The sequence below is a fragment of the Tachysurus vachellii genome, chromosome 20, assembly GCF_030014155.1.
Source record: "Tachysurus vachellii isolate PV-2020 chromosome 20, HZAU_Pvac_v1, whole genome shotgun sequence".
Taxonomy (NCBI): Eukaryota; Metazoa; Chordata; class Actinopteri; order Siluriformes; family Bagridae; genus Tachysurus; species Tachysurus vachellii.
Window position 1 is genome coordinate 14,151,262 of NC_083479.1, and position 14,507 is coordinate 14,165,768.

At 37.5% G+C, this 14,507-nt stretch overlaps 1 protein-coding gene across 1 annotated transcript; it reads right to left on the reverse strand.

Moving 5' to 3' along the window:
• Positions 1 to 698: 698 nt before the first annotated feature.
• On the reverse strand, positions 699 to 12,513 carry ankrd55 (ankyrin repeat domain 55). The gene is made up of 11 exons (XM_060896652.1): positions 12,441 to 12,513; positions 11,687 to 11,806; positions 11,173 to 11,303; positions 9,857 to 9,966; positions 8,210 to 8,270; positions 6,936 to 7,064; positions 5,624 to 5,808; positions 4,128 to 4,295; positions 2,115 to 2,752; positions 1,944 to 2,036; positions 699 to 1,179 (listed from the first exon to the last, which is right to left on the reverse strand). Exons 1-11 carry the CDS (start codon positions 12,511 to 12,513, stop codon positions 893 to 895), a joined length of 1,995 nt encoding a protein of 664 aa, XP_060752635.1. The 3' UTR covers positions 699 to 892.
• Positions 12,514 to 14,507: the final 1,994 nt, after the last annotated feature.

Sequence of the window (14,507 nt, forward strand, 5' to 3'; positions counted from 1 at the left end):
TGCCTCACGCCTCCAGGGTTGGGGGTTCGATTCCCGCCTCTGCCTTGTGTGTGTGGAGTTTGCATGTTCTCCCCGTGCCTCGGGGGTTTCCTCCGGGTACTCCGGTTTCCTCCCCCGGTCCAAAGACATGCATGGTAGGTTGATTGGCATCTCTGGAAAATTGTCCGTAGTGTGTGTGTGTGAGTGAATGAGAGTGTGTGTGTGCCTTGCGATGGGTTGGCACTCCGTCCAGGGTGTATCCTGCCTTGATGCCCGATGACACCTGAGATAGGCACAGGCTCCCCGTGACCCGAGGTAATTCGGATAAGCGGTAGAAAATGAATGAATGAGTTCTGGAAGGGGATCAAATGTCTTAGTGTATGTGCAGTAGTTATTAAATCAAATACACTTAAATGCTTGATTGACACAAAAAGTTTTGAAGACATATTTGTGCCTAATATTTGAATACATTTGAATAATAATTGAAATATTATAATTTTTGTTTTATTTAAAGTATTATTTAAAATGATAATTATTACTTAAGAGCATTTAAAAGAAAGAATTACGATATTTCAAAAAGTACACGCCTATTTATTAATGTTAATTATTTAAAACATTTAACTTAATTTATCAAACTACAGGTATGTTTGTGTAATTATGTAGTTAAACCAGAAATCAAATCATACACAGTGCATGCCATAGACAAGAGTCTATTATTTTGTAAAAAATGTGAAAAAATAGCCTGATAGCTTCGTAAACTTTATCAAACATTATAACAATGACAAATCATTACGATGAACCGCCTGCTTTTCAAGTCCTCATGAAAATATACAAGTTTACAGGTGGAGACTAGTTTGTATGTGGCTGGAAAAAGTCAGCCCTTTGTTTTTGTTACTAGTATACTGAAAGTGCATCAGGTTCTTCTGTCAGTGTTATCCTCAGTCATCTTCTGGAGTGTCGGAGGTGACGGGCTTCGCTTTCTTTGTGGTGGGATAGCGGGAAGAACTTGCATGTTTCGCAGAGTCTCGGTGCTCAGAGGAGCGGGAAAGGAACACAGAGATTGGCTCTGATGAATGCCTGGTCTGTGACTCTTAGACGTTACAGGAGGCGGGAGTCCTGCTAGACTGCGTCCCAGAGAACTGAGGGGTAGAGATTTGGACTTCTTTACTCCTTGAGAGACTTGGTCAGGTGGCAAAGAGACTAAACAAGAAGAAAAGTAATTGGTGAATAATAATACAATAATACAACTCCCGTGTAGCAATAATACAAAGGAAAATAATTTAAATAAAAATGCTAAATGTACATATTAACCATCCAAAGACTATGCAGACAAATGCGTCACGTCCATGAATACATGTTTTTATTGAAATACTTCCCAACACCAATACTGACACAGATAAGTAATGAAGGGCATCACAGAATTTGTCATTTAACAGTGAACTCCTCAGATTTATCGTTTGTTGTTATGCCGTTTAACCATTATGTTTAACACAGAATGTGATTGTGGCCAACCTGAGCAAGAAGACCAGCGTCAGCAAGTTCAGACACTAAAAATGAGCACAAGGTGCCATGATTTTGCACCTTGACACTTTGTAGAGCATGCATCAGTTTCTTTAGCATGATGACTTAACTGTTTCACACTTGCTAATGATGATCTGCGATGTAGGTCAGCCTCCCTCATGCTCTCTTTTAAAAATACTTAAAAGCAACAAGTTTTAGCCATACGCTTGTATAGTTAGAAAGATTGTGTAGTTCTGCCTCTTAGCTTGGCTTGGCATTGTCATGGTTGATTGTGAAATACTTTCAGTTCACTGTCTGTTTGTGTCTTCTGTTTGACGACATACATTAGGCATAGTGCCATGTTTTACTGCATATTGGTATTTGGAAATTTTTACAAGTAGGTGTAAATGAGAATGGAATTAAGCCATCAGTATTGATGCATCCCAACTGATTATATAGCTTACATCTGTGAGTGCAGTGGTCACGAATGGGAGCCAAGCTGTTTCGTGTCAAGGCCGAGTCTCTCATTCGCAGAGGTACCAGATGAGTATTTGCAACTGTTCAAATGGAAAAACAGTCATCACATGCGTGCTGTTGAAATAGTTTTAGCATTTGATATGGTTATTGTTACTCACCTTGGTCAATTCTCTGGATATAGGGTATGTGGTTGGAGCAAAGTACATCTATAGGACTCTGTGTTTCGTGCAACAGTTTTTCTGACATCCTATCAGACGGAGGTGACACCCAAGCCTTGTGGTTTAGTACCTGAATTGATTCTGTTTTCCAGTGTGGAGTTGTGGCTTTCTGAGCCTTTGTTCTACTGTCAAACAGGTCATGTTCACTCTTGCTCTTCTGCGACCTGTGGGCTAAATGACTAACCATCTGGCCTGACACAGTTCTATGTGGTGCATTGTGCAAGTTGGTTAACAAGGAGTTTCCCAGAGTGATAGGTGGAAGACTCTGTGTGCGTATAGGAGGTAGGCTCCTGTGGTCCTTTGGAGTGGGATCCTCAAGCCTTTCGGGTTCGTTAGGCTGTTTTCTGCTGTCCTCCTTGGCTGGGAGATCAACAATGCAGTCGAACATGGTGATGATATCGTCCACTTCAGAGGTCTCTTCTTGCAGGTGCCGCTCTTGGCTCAGCTCCCTTTGCTGTGTGGCATGCAGTTCTTTCTTCTTTTTACATGAGAAGATTTGGTTCAGTACACGAAATTTGCCCTCTTTTCTGATAGCAGGGTCACTGCTTTGGGAAAGAAGCTGCCGGCTTGATTCAGGCCTGCATGCAAGTAAGATCACAAGATTGACATATGTGTGAAGTTCAGGATTTGCATTTTGGATAAACACATTAAAAAAAAAAGTTTATTATGACACATATTGTGACAGCTTAAATGTAACTGTAATCATATTTACCCCAAAAGGGTTTTGAACTGTTTTATTTCTTTCATTTTTTGCTGTCTAGGTAGCATGAGCCAGTTTAATGTGATCTCCTTACAGTGAATACAACACTTTAATTATGTTTTTGCACATTTTCATTCAATGGCACAATGGACATAAGCAAAATCGAATCGGGTTTGTAGATCAGATGCCGGCAGTAAGAATGTGAGTGTTGCTTATGAACTCCAGTTAGAATGGGAAACTTTCTGATGTTGACACATGCAAATTTCAATTCAGGAAATCCTGTAGTTGTTAGAACTATATGTAGACAAAAAAGATCAGAATTTCCCTTTAAGAAGGATATTCAGTCTGCTATACATACAGAGTATTAGGTTAGCACACTGTGTGGCACATTTAAGCTGAACCTAGGCTTGACTGCTACCTCCTAAAATGGAATACAAAAATCAGAACCCAGTAGTAGCTACTAATCCCATTCGCAATGAAAATCTAGTAGCCATTTAATCATTTATTAAACATTTCATATCGTTGATATATGAGTTAGCTGACGATGAAGGGTAAAACCAAATAAATATAATTTTAGTCCTAGGTCATCCATAATAATGTCTTTAAAGCATTTCTTTATTTTCTATAGTTTCAAATAATTTTTTGAGATACAAAATTCATTAAATAAAGTATTTTGCTAAAAAGCAAATATATATAATATTCCCTATAAATGGAGGCTTTTGGGGCACCTTTTTATTTTATTTCTTTTTTATTTTGAGTCTCTTTTACTATTTGAAAAGTTTATTATTAGACAGAGTTGCATTTGCTTTTACTTAGTTTGCTGTTGAATACAACTGAGTAATTGAAGGTTAAGTGCCTTGCTAAGGGGCCCATGAGTGACATTGTGGTTACACTGATTTGAACTCATGACCCAGTCCTAACCCAAAGCCTTGATCTATAAACAGTAAGACTATCATCAGCGTACCATGACTATCACACATACTACTTTCCACATCATGTGCATTTTTGTTCCACATGGTGAGAAGAACAGCTGTGTTTCCTTTCTGAAAAGGGTGGATGTAATTTTCACCAGACCATCTCTAGCTGTTGAATCACTCAATATACTACCAAGTACTAAATTAAGAACTGGATTGACTTAAATTGGCACGATTAAAGATTCCAAGTTGTTAATGCATTCACAGAGAACACAATAAAAACTGATCTTGCAATAAGGGCTTCTTTTTAGACGATACCTTTTAAATATAATCTCTGACCTGTTGTCAGCAGAGAGCAGTTTAATGCAGGCAGTGTGGCCACAGTACATGGCGTAAGTCAATGGAGTGTTCTCGTTGATGTCTCTTGGCCCAGGCTCCACACCGAGCTGTAACAAAGCTTGCACACACTCCTCCTTTCCTGCTGCGGCTGCCCAGTGCAGCGGTGTCCTAATACAGGTTTTGAAGAAAGAACAATAGATAGCACAAACATTCATGTGAGTCACATATTATATTCACACATAAAATGACTGTAAATTACCACTGAACATATTTAAATCAGATTAATGTGAAATAAAATCAAGTGTTTAACCATGGGCTTGTGCAATTCAGCAAAACAAAGTTTACTGGAATCTAGTCACTCTGTGAAGCCACTTGTTTTAAGACACCATGGTGTTTCAGGCCATTTCCCATGACTTATAAACATAAGAGCTGTTGCTCAGGGAATGACTCACATGTGATGACATTCTATGACTGAGTAGGTTAAAATGACTAATTATCTTAAATTAATCTAAATAAAAACAGAAAATATGCCAAACTGCAAGAAATCAGTAGCAGAACAACTTTAATCAATCAGAAATTATTTACTGTTTCTTGTCTGGGTTTCCTTTAAAAAGTAAATTATTTTCTTCTGGTAAAATAAAGAGTGGTTAAAGAAATTTTGCTGTTGATACGATCACAGTTTAATATATGTATGTATCTAACGTCTGGAGATACTGGTGATCTAGAGATTTAACAGCTCCTGTTGGATTCTGCTTCATGAAATATTTGGACATACTAAAAGGAGATGCCAACTCCATGTGGTCTTAGAGGACAACAACCTCCTCATCAATACAACATTTGTCAGATTGTATATTTATAATCACACCCTCCAGTGTCACCCATATGAGGACGAGGTTCCCCTTTGAGTCTGGTTCCTCTCAAGGTTTCTTCCTTTACCATTCAAGGGAGTTTTTCCTCACCACAGTCACCTGAGTCACCTCAGACTTGTTCATTGGGGATAAATACAAACACGTTTAAATATCTCTAATATTAATCTTGAATTTTTGTATTATATTAATCTTTATATTATTCTATATATTAACCTATTGTTTTATGTTTATGTTCTGTAAAGCTGCTATGTCAATTGTTAAAAGCGCTATACAAATAAATTTGAATTGAATTGAATTAAATATGCTGTTGCAGTATGTTAATATCCCAGTCACACACAAATCCTTGGTAATTTTCCAGATAAATCTAGCCCATAACCTGACAGGATTTCCTTTTGAGGAAATGCCATTATCACCTGTAAAATTGAACATCCTCATGGTGTTGTTACAAAGCTAGCTTGCTCTTAGTAAGCATTCTAGTTTAGAAACAGCTTTTTAGGTACATTTGTAGTTTCATCAGAATATGAGTTCTTCTGATGGATTCAGGAGGAAGTCAATAAAATGAAATAATTCATAACGTATACTGAGCAGTTGAGGTGACATGAATCATGAGACAGGAAGCTGTCTTACCGCTCATCCACATCCAGAGCCTGCAGATTGGTTTCAGGGACACGAGCAAGCTCGTAGATTATGTCACTGTAACCTGCTGCGGCAGCAATGTGAACGCAGGTCTTGCCGTTCTCGTCGTCATAGTTTATGACGGTGGAACCAAGGTGATGGTCGAGAATTAGTGAGCACATAAATCTGCTTCCACTCTGCCAAAAGTGTAAACAACAACAACAACAAAAAAAAAAATTCATTTTTTGTGACAAAATGAAATAGAAAATAAAAACACATTTAATGAAAAAATATAATATGCTTTATAATATGATGCTGGAATTAATAGAGTGGGATTGTGTTAAATGAAGGATGATGGTCTGTGGGAAATTATTATGAGTTCTGTGAGTGTCATAAATGCATAGTGTAATACTGACATGGGCCTCAGTAGGACTGCAGATGTATACACACACACACACACACACACACTTTTTTAAATTTACAATGTACATACAATTCACAACATAAAAAAGAATGTAGTATGAAATAATTTTATAAAATAATGTATAAATTATAAAATTGTTATTAAATAGTAATCACATAATGGAGTATTTTAGGCATAAAAAACCTAAACACCAATATTTATATAAGCTCTTTAACAAATATTAATCTTTACAAAGACATTCACATGATCACTATGATCCACAGAACCCTTTCTATTGTAAGTTTGTATTGAAATAGTTCAATAATGATTAAGTGAAGGAAAGGGAGTAATGTTATACGAACATCACAAATGCATGAAAAACAAATGTTCTGTATGTTGATAAAGGTTAAGAATAAGAAAAAAATTGGGCATTTTGCCTAGTGGGGCTACTTTCAGGTCTTTTGTGTGTTTTTATTTTCCTTGAACCTGGCAACACTGGTTAATGATAGAACACAGTTAAACAAAGGTACATCTAAAACTGATCAAAATAATCAACAGTCTGTTACTCTAATAATTCACTCACTAGCAGCTTATAGCAGAAATAAAGTGTGAAAGCCTTTCTACTTAATTTCTTGAGGCTAAGCCATTGTTAAGTAAAAATAGACAGCATTCAATTTAACTGTAGATGGACAAAATGATAATTATATTCATTCTTGAATTAAATTGTAATCTATATCAGCATTTGCTTTCAGGATTAATTCTTTCCATGATGTCTATAGCTTAAGCAATCATATGGCATCATACCTACTCTCAGTACTTTTATAATACTGGACAACTCTGTTTTTACTAAAGAACGAGCTCAGGAAAATTTTATATGAAACTGTCCAGTCATCTGTGAATAAATCAATGTAACCTTCCTACCTGCACAGCCCAGTGGAGTGCGGTTTTAAAGTCTTTATCAACCAGCGTGGGATCTGCCCCTTTTTGCAGCAGGGCCTGGACATGCTCTGGGCGGTTATGGAAGGAAGCCCAGTGAAGTGCCGTCATGCCCTACAAAGATAAAAAAAAATCATTATATATCTTTTATTATGCTAGTAAACTGTAAAGCATCTTAGTAACCCATTATAAGACTGTATAAAATATACTGGCTTTCAGTCATTATCTTTTAAACCACAAATATCTTTACTGTTGTGGTGGCTGTTTTGATCTACATATAAATTATCTCTACACTGTTCCACACAAAGAGAGATTTAGTACATAGTACATATCCTCTCTGATTATCTCTGTGTATCAATCTATGTCTTTAGCTCTCGGTGAAGATATACATGCTGCATTACAGTTACATTCGATTGAGATCACACCACTCTATTTTTGAATGGCGTCTAAATGTCACTGTGCGTGAAACCAGAACCCAGGATGAGTCATCTCTGGGGTTTTAGCAGAGAACAAATGAAGTTAAATTGTGAGCATGAATAACATTCAGGTTCAGCCAGAGTCGTTTGAATGACTCAGTAATGAGATGATTGATAACAGCAGTCAAGTTCTCTTTTTAAGCTGACTATATCTATATACAGTTCCGCTTGAAGGTTTGTCATACTCCTAGAGTTTCATATGTTTTCTTGACAAAGATTTTTAATCTTGGATCATTTTGTTCCTCTATTTATTTTTAGGACTTAAAGCTTCTATTTATTTATTTATTTATTTATTTATTTATTGTAGATTTATATGTATATCAGAGTGTTTGTGAATTCTCCAATAGGATTGGCCAGAAGGTGTTTTGCATAACAGCAATTCTGATGTAGTGCTGGCTAAAAGAAAAAGCACAGGTTTATAATAATACATTGATTCTAATACAGTATTGTTTTTATACTAACAGCTTCCACAGGATCTTGTATGGTGGAAACTCCATATAAAAATGCGTATAATAGGCAACAATCACACAAATCATTCACACAAGTCATTTATTTTCTACGTATAACAGCATATGCCCAGTCATCTTTTATTCTTTATTTGTATATAGATATAGATTCTTTTATGGGTGGATTTTTGTATCATTTAGGCTTAATATAGTTTAGGATTAATGAGGTCATGTAACACACTGAGTATTAAATACCAAAAGGGATTCTGGAGTATGCGATTTGTAAGATATTATGATTATTCCACAAGTACTATAGATGTGAGTAAACCTTTCTCACCTCATTGTCTTGATGGTTTATTTCACACAGTGTTGATTGTTGCAGTAACACAGCCATGAGTCTGTGAATGACAGAACTGTGTAATACTGTTTGGAACGTACAATAGTCATATTCCATATACACTATATGGGCAGTAGTTTGAGGAAATGACCTTAACACCCATATTTTGGAAACACATTGTTGTACAGAGCAACAGTTTCCAGTTTTATCTGGAAAGGCCTGGTTGTAGGTGCAGGTTTTTATTTTAAACAAGCTAAAGCCATATCAGATTCTGCAGAAAGCCAAGATTATCTGATTACACAGGTAGAATAAGGTGTGACTTCTGCGTAAATGGAATGAAATCCATCACCTTAAATCCATCACCCTGGGACTCGACATTCTTGGTATAACATTTTTGTATGCATTGTATGCTCTAGCATTCAAATTTCCCTTCACTGGAACTAAGGGGATGAAACCTGTTCAGCATGATGATGCCCCTGTGCCCAAGGCCAGTACATCAAGACATGGTTAGCTAAGAATTTGTGTGCCCTGCTTATGGCCTCCTCAATCAACATCAATGCCTGACCTCACAAATGCTCATGAGGCTGAATGTGCACAAATCACCACAGCCATGCTTCAAAAAAATGCATTATATTTTAACAGCAAACAGGGGACTATATTTGGATGTGATGTTAAAGTGTCCACAGACTTTTGGTCATATAGTGTAAATAGAGACAGTGTATTCACATGTTGAAAATCATACACTTGCTGAAATATTAACTCTGATCTTTCATATCAAACCTACACTCGAGTAGGCTTTATTAGTCATGTTTTCACAGCGCTCCCAAGTTGAGAAATCTAATTGAAAAACACTTATGTTCACTCTAATTGTCTAGAGACTGCAATAAATCTGCACACACTGCTCATTATAATCACAGCTAGTACAGTGGAAACAAGCTGCTAGACAGACAGAGAGAGAAACAGGAAGTCTCACTTAAGGCTTTTTTTAATGTTGTTCTCACACACCAACACCTAAAAGCAGTGGTGTGGACTTGTTACAGCGCTAGAAAAAAGACCTGTCTTTTTCCCTTCCTGGCATTATGGGAAAGGAAATTCAGTGCTGCTGAATACACTGCCATGCAGAGCAAAGGTCTCAGGTTGCTATAGGTACAGCATATATGTCCCAGTGAGATTGTTCCCATTTGAGGAAGGGAACATTCATTAAGACACACAATGAATCTTGGCCTGATGCCTCTGATGTGCCGACCCAGCAGCAAGGTCTGCTACAGCTTGCTTTTGGTTCCTGTTGTTTGCTTTGGTTTCTAAATAATTATAAGGCAGTTCCTTAAAACAATTCAAACCAGTTCCTTTAATTATTTGTAATATTTATTTATGTTAACATTTACCATGATAATGCTGAGAAATATTTCAGTGTGATCTTTTAGAGCTTTCCATTTCCACCTAAACTGTACCAACAGTAAAACAGCCACATATTATAATCAGGCCTTGATGGCAGTTAAAACATGTATAGCTTTAGATTGAATTCACAAATCATATCGCCCATGTATAATGATGTCTAGAAACTTCCGAGAACTTCACATACGTTTCTGTGACATCAGCTATGATGCTAAACTTTATGACGGAAAATCACGGCTGTTGGATACGTACCTGAGGTCGACCTCAGCTGTAGCAGCGTGAAGAGGTAAGCGACCGTTCTTATCAGGGATGTTCTGTTTTGCTCCATTTCGCAGTAAACACACACAGCCTTCTAGCCAGCCCTTTGAAAGATAACATACAAAATCGTGTCAGTGAACCAGCTGGAGATGTCAAGCAGATGGTGGGAGCTAGCTTTTGTTCTGATGATTTTATTAGGTGAGTCAGGTGGTGGAAAATTTCAGAGCCCATTTCAAATATTAAGCAAGCAAAACATACATAAACAAAAATGTATGAAAACGTATTTCTTTTTTTTTTTTTTTCAAAACTACAATTTGGATTTCTGTTGATATTCTGAAAAAAAAAAACACTGAAGTAATTTTAAGCTTCATTGACTTGCCAAAATCACATAAATGTGTAATAATCTTATAATTGCAAAGATACTTCCAGATGCCTAATTACAAAATACTTTTCTGTGGTTACTTCATTTTTGGCTTCTTTTTTGGCCCAGTACTTGAGAACAGCTGAGTTTCACCTCTTCCTAAAAAAATAATCACAAGGCTTGCATAGTTTCTACAGAGTGATAAAAACAGTTGTTTGCAATTCTCCTTGCAGACAGAAGATGGCTCCAGAAATTGCACACTCACTCTTTTTTAATGCTTTAAAGCTTATGTTTTGAAAATACATTATTGGCTCTAAAACCACAGCCCAGATCTCAAATTCTCAAATCTGATTGGTTAGATTAATGATTAATGAAATAGGCTGTAATTTGCTGGCTGTAGCAAAATATAACATACGTTTATATTACTGCTTCCAATATGCTATCATTTCTATAGCAGCAACTTACACAGGACCTTGACTGGCTTAAAATATGTGCTTTTATTTAACAAAGAATATCTTGATCTGGTGAAGCTTCTTTTAACATTTTTAATATTTTTTTAGATTTTGCACAATACAACAGTCAAAACTGTCCTTTTAGGTGTTCAGCAGGGGAAAGTGTTCAGTTCTCTAGAATTGAAAGTTCTACATTTCTTGATAACTTTGCATTGCAAAAAAAGAGAGGATGTTTATATCCGTTATAGGTCTGTTATACTGTTTTTCTGATGAATATAACTACAAATTGTTTTTTTTAAGTATGATCTTCTTTAATTAATACATTATTCTCAAATTTTAAGATGTACTGCTTTTTCAACATCATTCATTTCTGGTAAGAGTAAATCAGTTGCTACACTGTCGTTGATTATTGTCCTATATCAGCACACCATCTCACATTCTATTCCTTACATAAAAAGTACAATCCCACAGTGCATCCCCCAAGCTCTGGCTATTACCAAGTATGTAGCGAGGGAAAGCGAAGTCCTGCCACAGGCATCCTGAGTGTTGATCGATGCACCCATTTTCAGCAACAGCTTAACTGTATCCACCTGTCTCCCAGAGACGGCATGCATCAGCGGGGTCGAGCCTGAGCCAAAAACAAAAGCAGAAGACAAACTTGGACTTGCAGGCCATTTCTACCTCTGCAGATGAGCTTTGTGGTACCTTGGTTCCTCATATTAATTTATTTTATCTAAATGTATTCAGTAAATAACAATAACAGTAGCCAGTGAATGCAGCAGCAAAATGCATCAAATGCTCTACATTTGCTTTTTATTATTTGCTTTTAATTAACTTATACCAGCATGATAAAAAATATAGTACTGGACTGGGCTTTGAATAACATCTTACAACTCAACAATCTGGCACAGTCCTGTATGTTGCTTTAAACAATGAGATAATATCTTAAATAAAGGAAGGGTTTTAAGGTAGTGGGTCTGACCAAGGCCAGTAAGGGCGTATTGTACATGCCTTCACTATCACAGCACTCCAGAATTGAGGGATCCTCGCGTATCGTGGCTGTGAGACTGTTGACGTCCCCTGTAGCCGCTGCGTGAAACACCACATTCAAGTCCACCTCCTCGGTGCAATCTGACAGGGACAAAATTTGCATTTACATGAATTAATTTGGCAGAGTTTTATATATATATATATTATAGATGAACTTCAGATTTCTTTCTTATTTTTAGGGAGATTAAGTTAAATGTCTAATTAGATTACATGACATTGGATTCAAAATAATTTCTTGTTTGAATTTGTTCCCATTGGTCAGTTGTATAACAGAATAAACAAAAAACATGGATAGAGTTCATTTACCCAAAGTGGGCAGACTGAAACACGATTTAAGCTAAAATGGGCTTAAGAAGACTAAACATACTATCACTGCAGGCCATTGAGTTTGTCATCGAGCTTGTCAATGAAATGGATGTTGATGATTTAGGTTTGAGTTAAGAAAAAACAAGAAGGTAGCAGAGTTTCCTTCACATTGCACTCATACTCATAATGGACATGTTACATAGCTGGTTAATGTGTTGTAGGATGGGGAGAGGGACCCTGCATAGACTCCTGTCCTGAGACCACAGACAGTTTTACTGATCTGCCCCTGGCTGAGGTGGATCTTAAACCTATTCCTTGAACACTGGGTATATGCAGGAATACACCTTGAATGGGATGCCAATCCATCTCAGGACACCATGCACACCTACAATCACACACTTGTTTATACCTAAGGGCAATTTAGGGGAGTCAACACAGGTTCTTTTTTCCAGAACAGAGAAATGTGCTAAAGTTATAGTCATGGTGATCATACATACACTACATATACTGCACATAGAAGCTGTATTGTATCATTTCCTTTACTGCAAAATGTACAGGGTTGAAATAATATCTAGCTGACTCTGAAGTCCAGATGGATACGAATGATTTTGTGTCTGTAGCCAAGTGAATGCCTTGGCGCAGTTAGTCAAAAGTACAATTCCCCTAAAGTGTCCAGAGGTTCGAGCTTCAGGTACAGAAAATCAAATTATCAATGCAGTGGGTTTAGTGCTGATTATTATTAGCTGGGAAGGTTTCATACTCCCCAGCCCTAATTTTCTATTCTCTCCCATCAGTAACTGATCAGGCTGAACAGCTACTGATGCAAGCCTGGTGTCACCATGGCAACAGCAGCAGCGGCTGTGCCCCCCCCCCCCTGCATCCACAACCCCATCTCCCACCCCAACACCACCCCCTTTCTGCTTTACCTTTCTGCTGTTCAAAAACGGTGGCAGAGGGAAACTCCATGGCCGAGGATTACCACCACATAAGGAAAGCACACAGCTTCCAGAGAGAAAGGAGAGAGTGTATCCTTTGTGTAGACTATGGCATGGTGCCGGGTAGTGCTCCTGTTCTCCACTGGATTACCCTGAGATACAGAAACAGATACAGGAAAAAAAAAAGAAAAAAAAAAAAAAGAAAGAGCGAGAGCAGAAAGAGAGAGCAAGCTCGGGAGAAGACGGAAAACGCGTGTGCGTACTTCCACGGTAGAAGTTTTACGCGCGCATTCTTGATGTAGTCGAGGCGAGAGGAGAGGACGCGCAATGTCTCTGTGATCGATGTTCATGAATGGGGGATTGCAATGCTCACACTGCGCGTGCGCAAAACCACAAGCAGCATCATCAGCATCCCAATGCAACCTGGTGGTGGCACGACCTCATGCATTGTTTTGCCAGCTTTGGCACGGGTCTAACCTGGGACTATTTCAAAAACCTTGTGCTGTAATTAGCGGATATAATTTGGAGATATTATACTTTGAGATAGTTTGAAGTGAATTCTATACAGATTAAATCGCATCAAAGATGGATGAAGGTAACCCCTATCTGGCAACCTTAGTCATGAAGAATTGTCTGAATGCTCTGCTCACGCATGAATATTTGACCTGATCTTATTAAATTTTTTGTCAATCACACAGTACATGAGTTCTTATTCCATCAGTCTATGAAAATGTGTTGAGTGTCGGATCATTTCACTAACATGGTTGCCAGTCTTCTTTGTAGGAGATGCAGTAAGATATCAATAAAATGTATGAGGCCCTGAGCAAATTTTTGAATGCACGAATAGCCTACAAATCCATTAAAACATCTTCCTCATTCATATTTATCAGACAGTCACCATGGGAACCACAGAGATTATGAAAATAGTCACTTGCTGTGTAAAATGAACTCACTGCTTTTACAAGGCTGAAGCAATATCCATTCACAGCGAGAATAATTTTCATTACATTTTCACATGCATTCTTTGAGTCAATAACTGGAGTGATCAGAGATGAAAAAGCTCATACTTTTGGTATGGGTCATTCAGAAATGCATGACTGCACAATGCAGTTTACCATCTAACATCAAAAGATCAAAAATTTCCTTCTATTTGATTTCTGGTTTTTAATTTATAACCCATGGTAAACATCTAACCAATATGTTTCCTTTAAAAACTACATGTTTATTTCGTTTTTTTCAATGATCTCTCTGAAATGAGATCTCTCAAAAGTGTCAATCTCATCTATATTACAGGTCACATTACACTAACGGAATCAGTGTAACCTTTTGCTTATGACTTAAAGCTGAGTTTATAGACTTAAGTGTTAATAGCTTATTGCTGCCTCAGTGCTCCATGGTTCTACCAAATACTTGGGTGACTGTCTGTATGAAGTTTCACACATTTTTTCTTTTTCTGCACTTGCTCAGGATTCTCGGGGTTTCCCTCACCTCCCAAAAGCATGGGAGTAGGTGGACTCATCCCTAGGAATCATTATGTGCGT

What these genes read in the sequence shown, in the direction of transcription:
- ankrd55 (XM_060896652.1), bottom strand. Translation starts at nt 12,513, where the DNA reads ATGACTATAACTTTAGCACATTTCTCTGTTCTGGAAAAAAGAACCTGT. An exon ending in GGAGTGCTGTGATAGTGAAG is followed by an intron (nt 11,304 to 11,686) that starts GCATGTACAATA and finishes TTTTTGGCTCAG; the next exon opens with GCTCGACCCCGCTGATGCAT. An exon ending in CACTCCACTGGGCTGTGCAG is followed by an intron (nt 5,809 to 6,935) that starts GTAGGAAGGTTA and finishes CACTTTTGGCAG; the next exon opens with AGTGGAAGCAGATTTATGTG.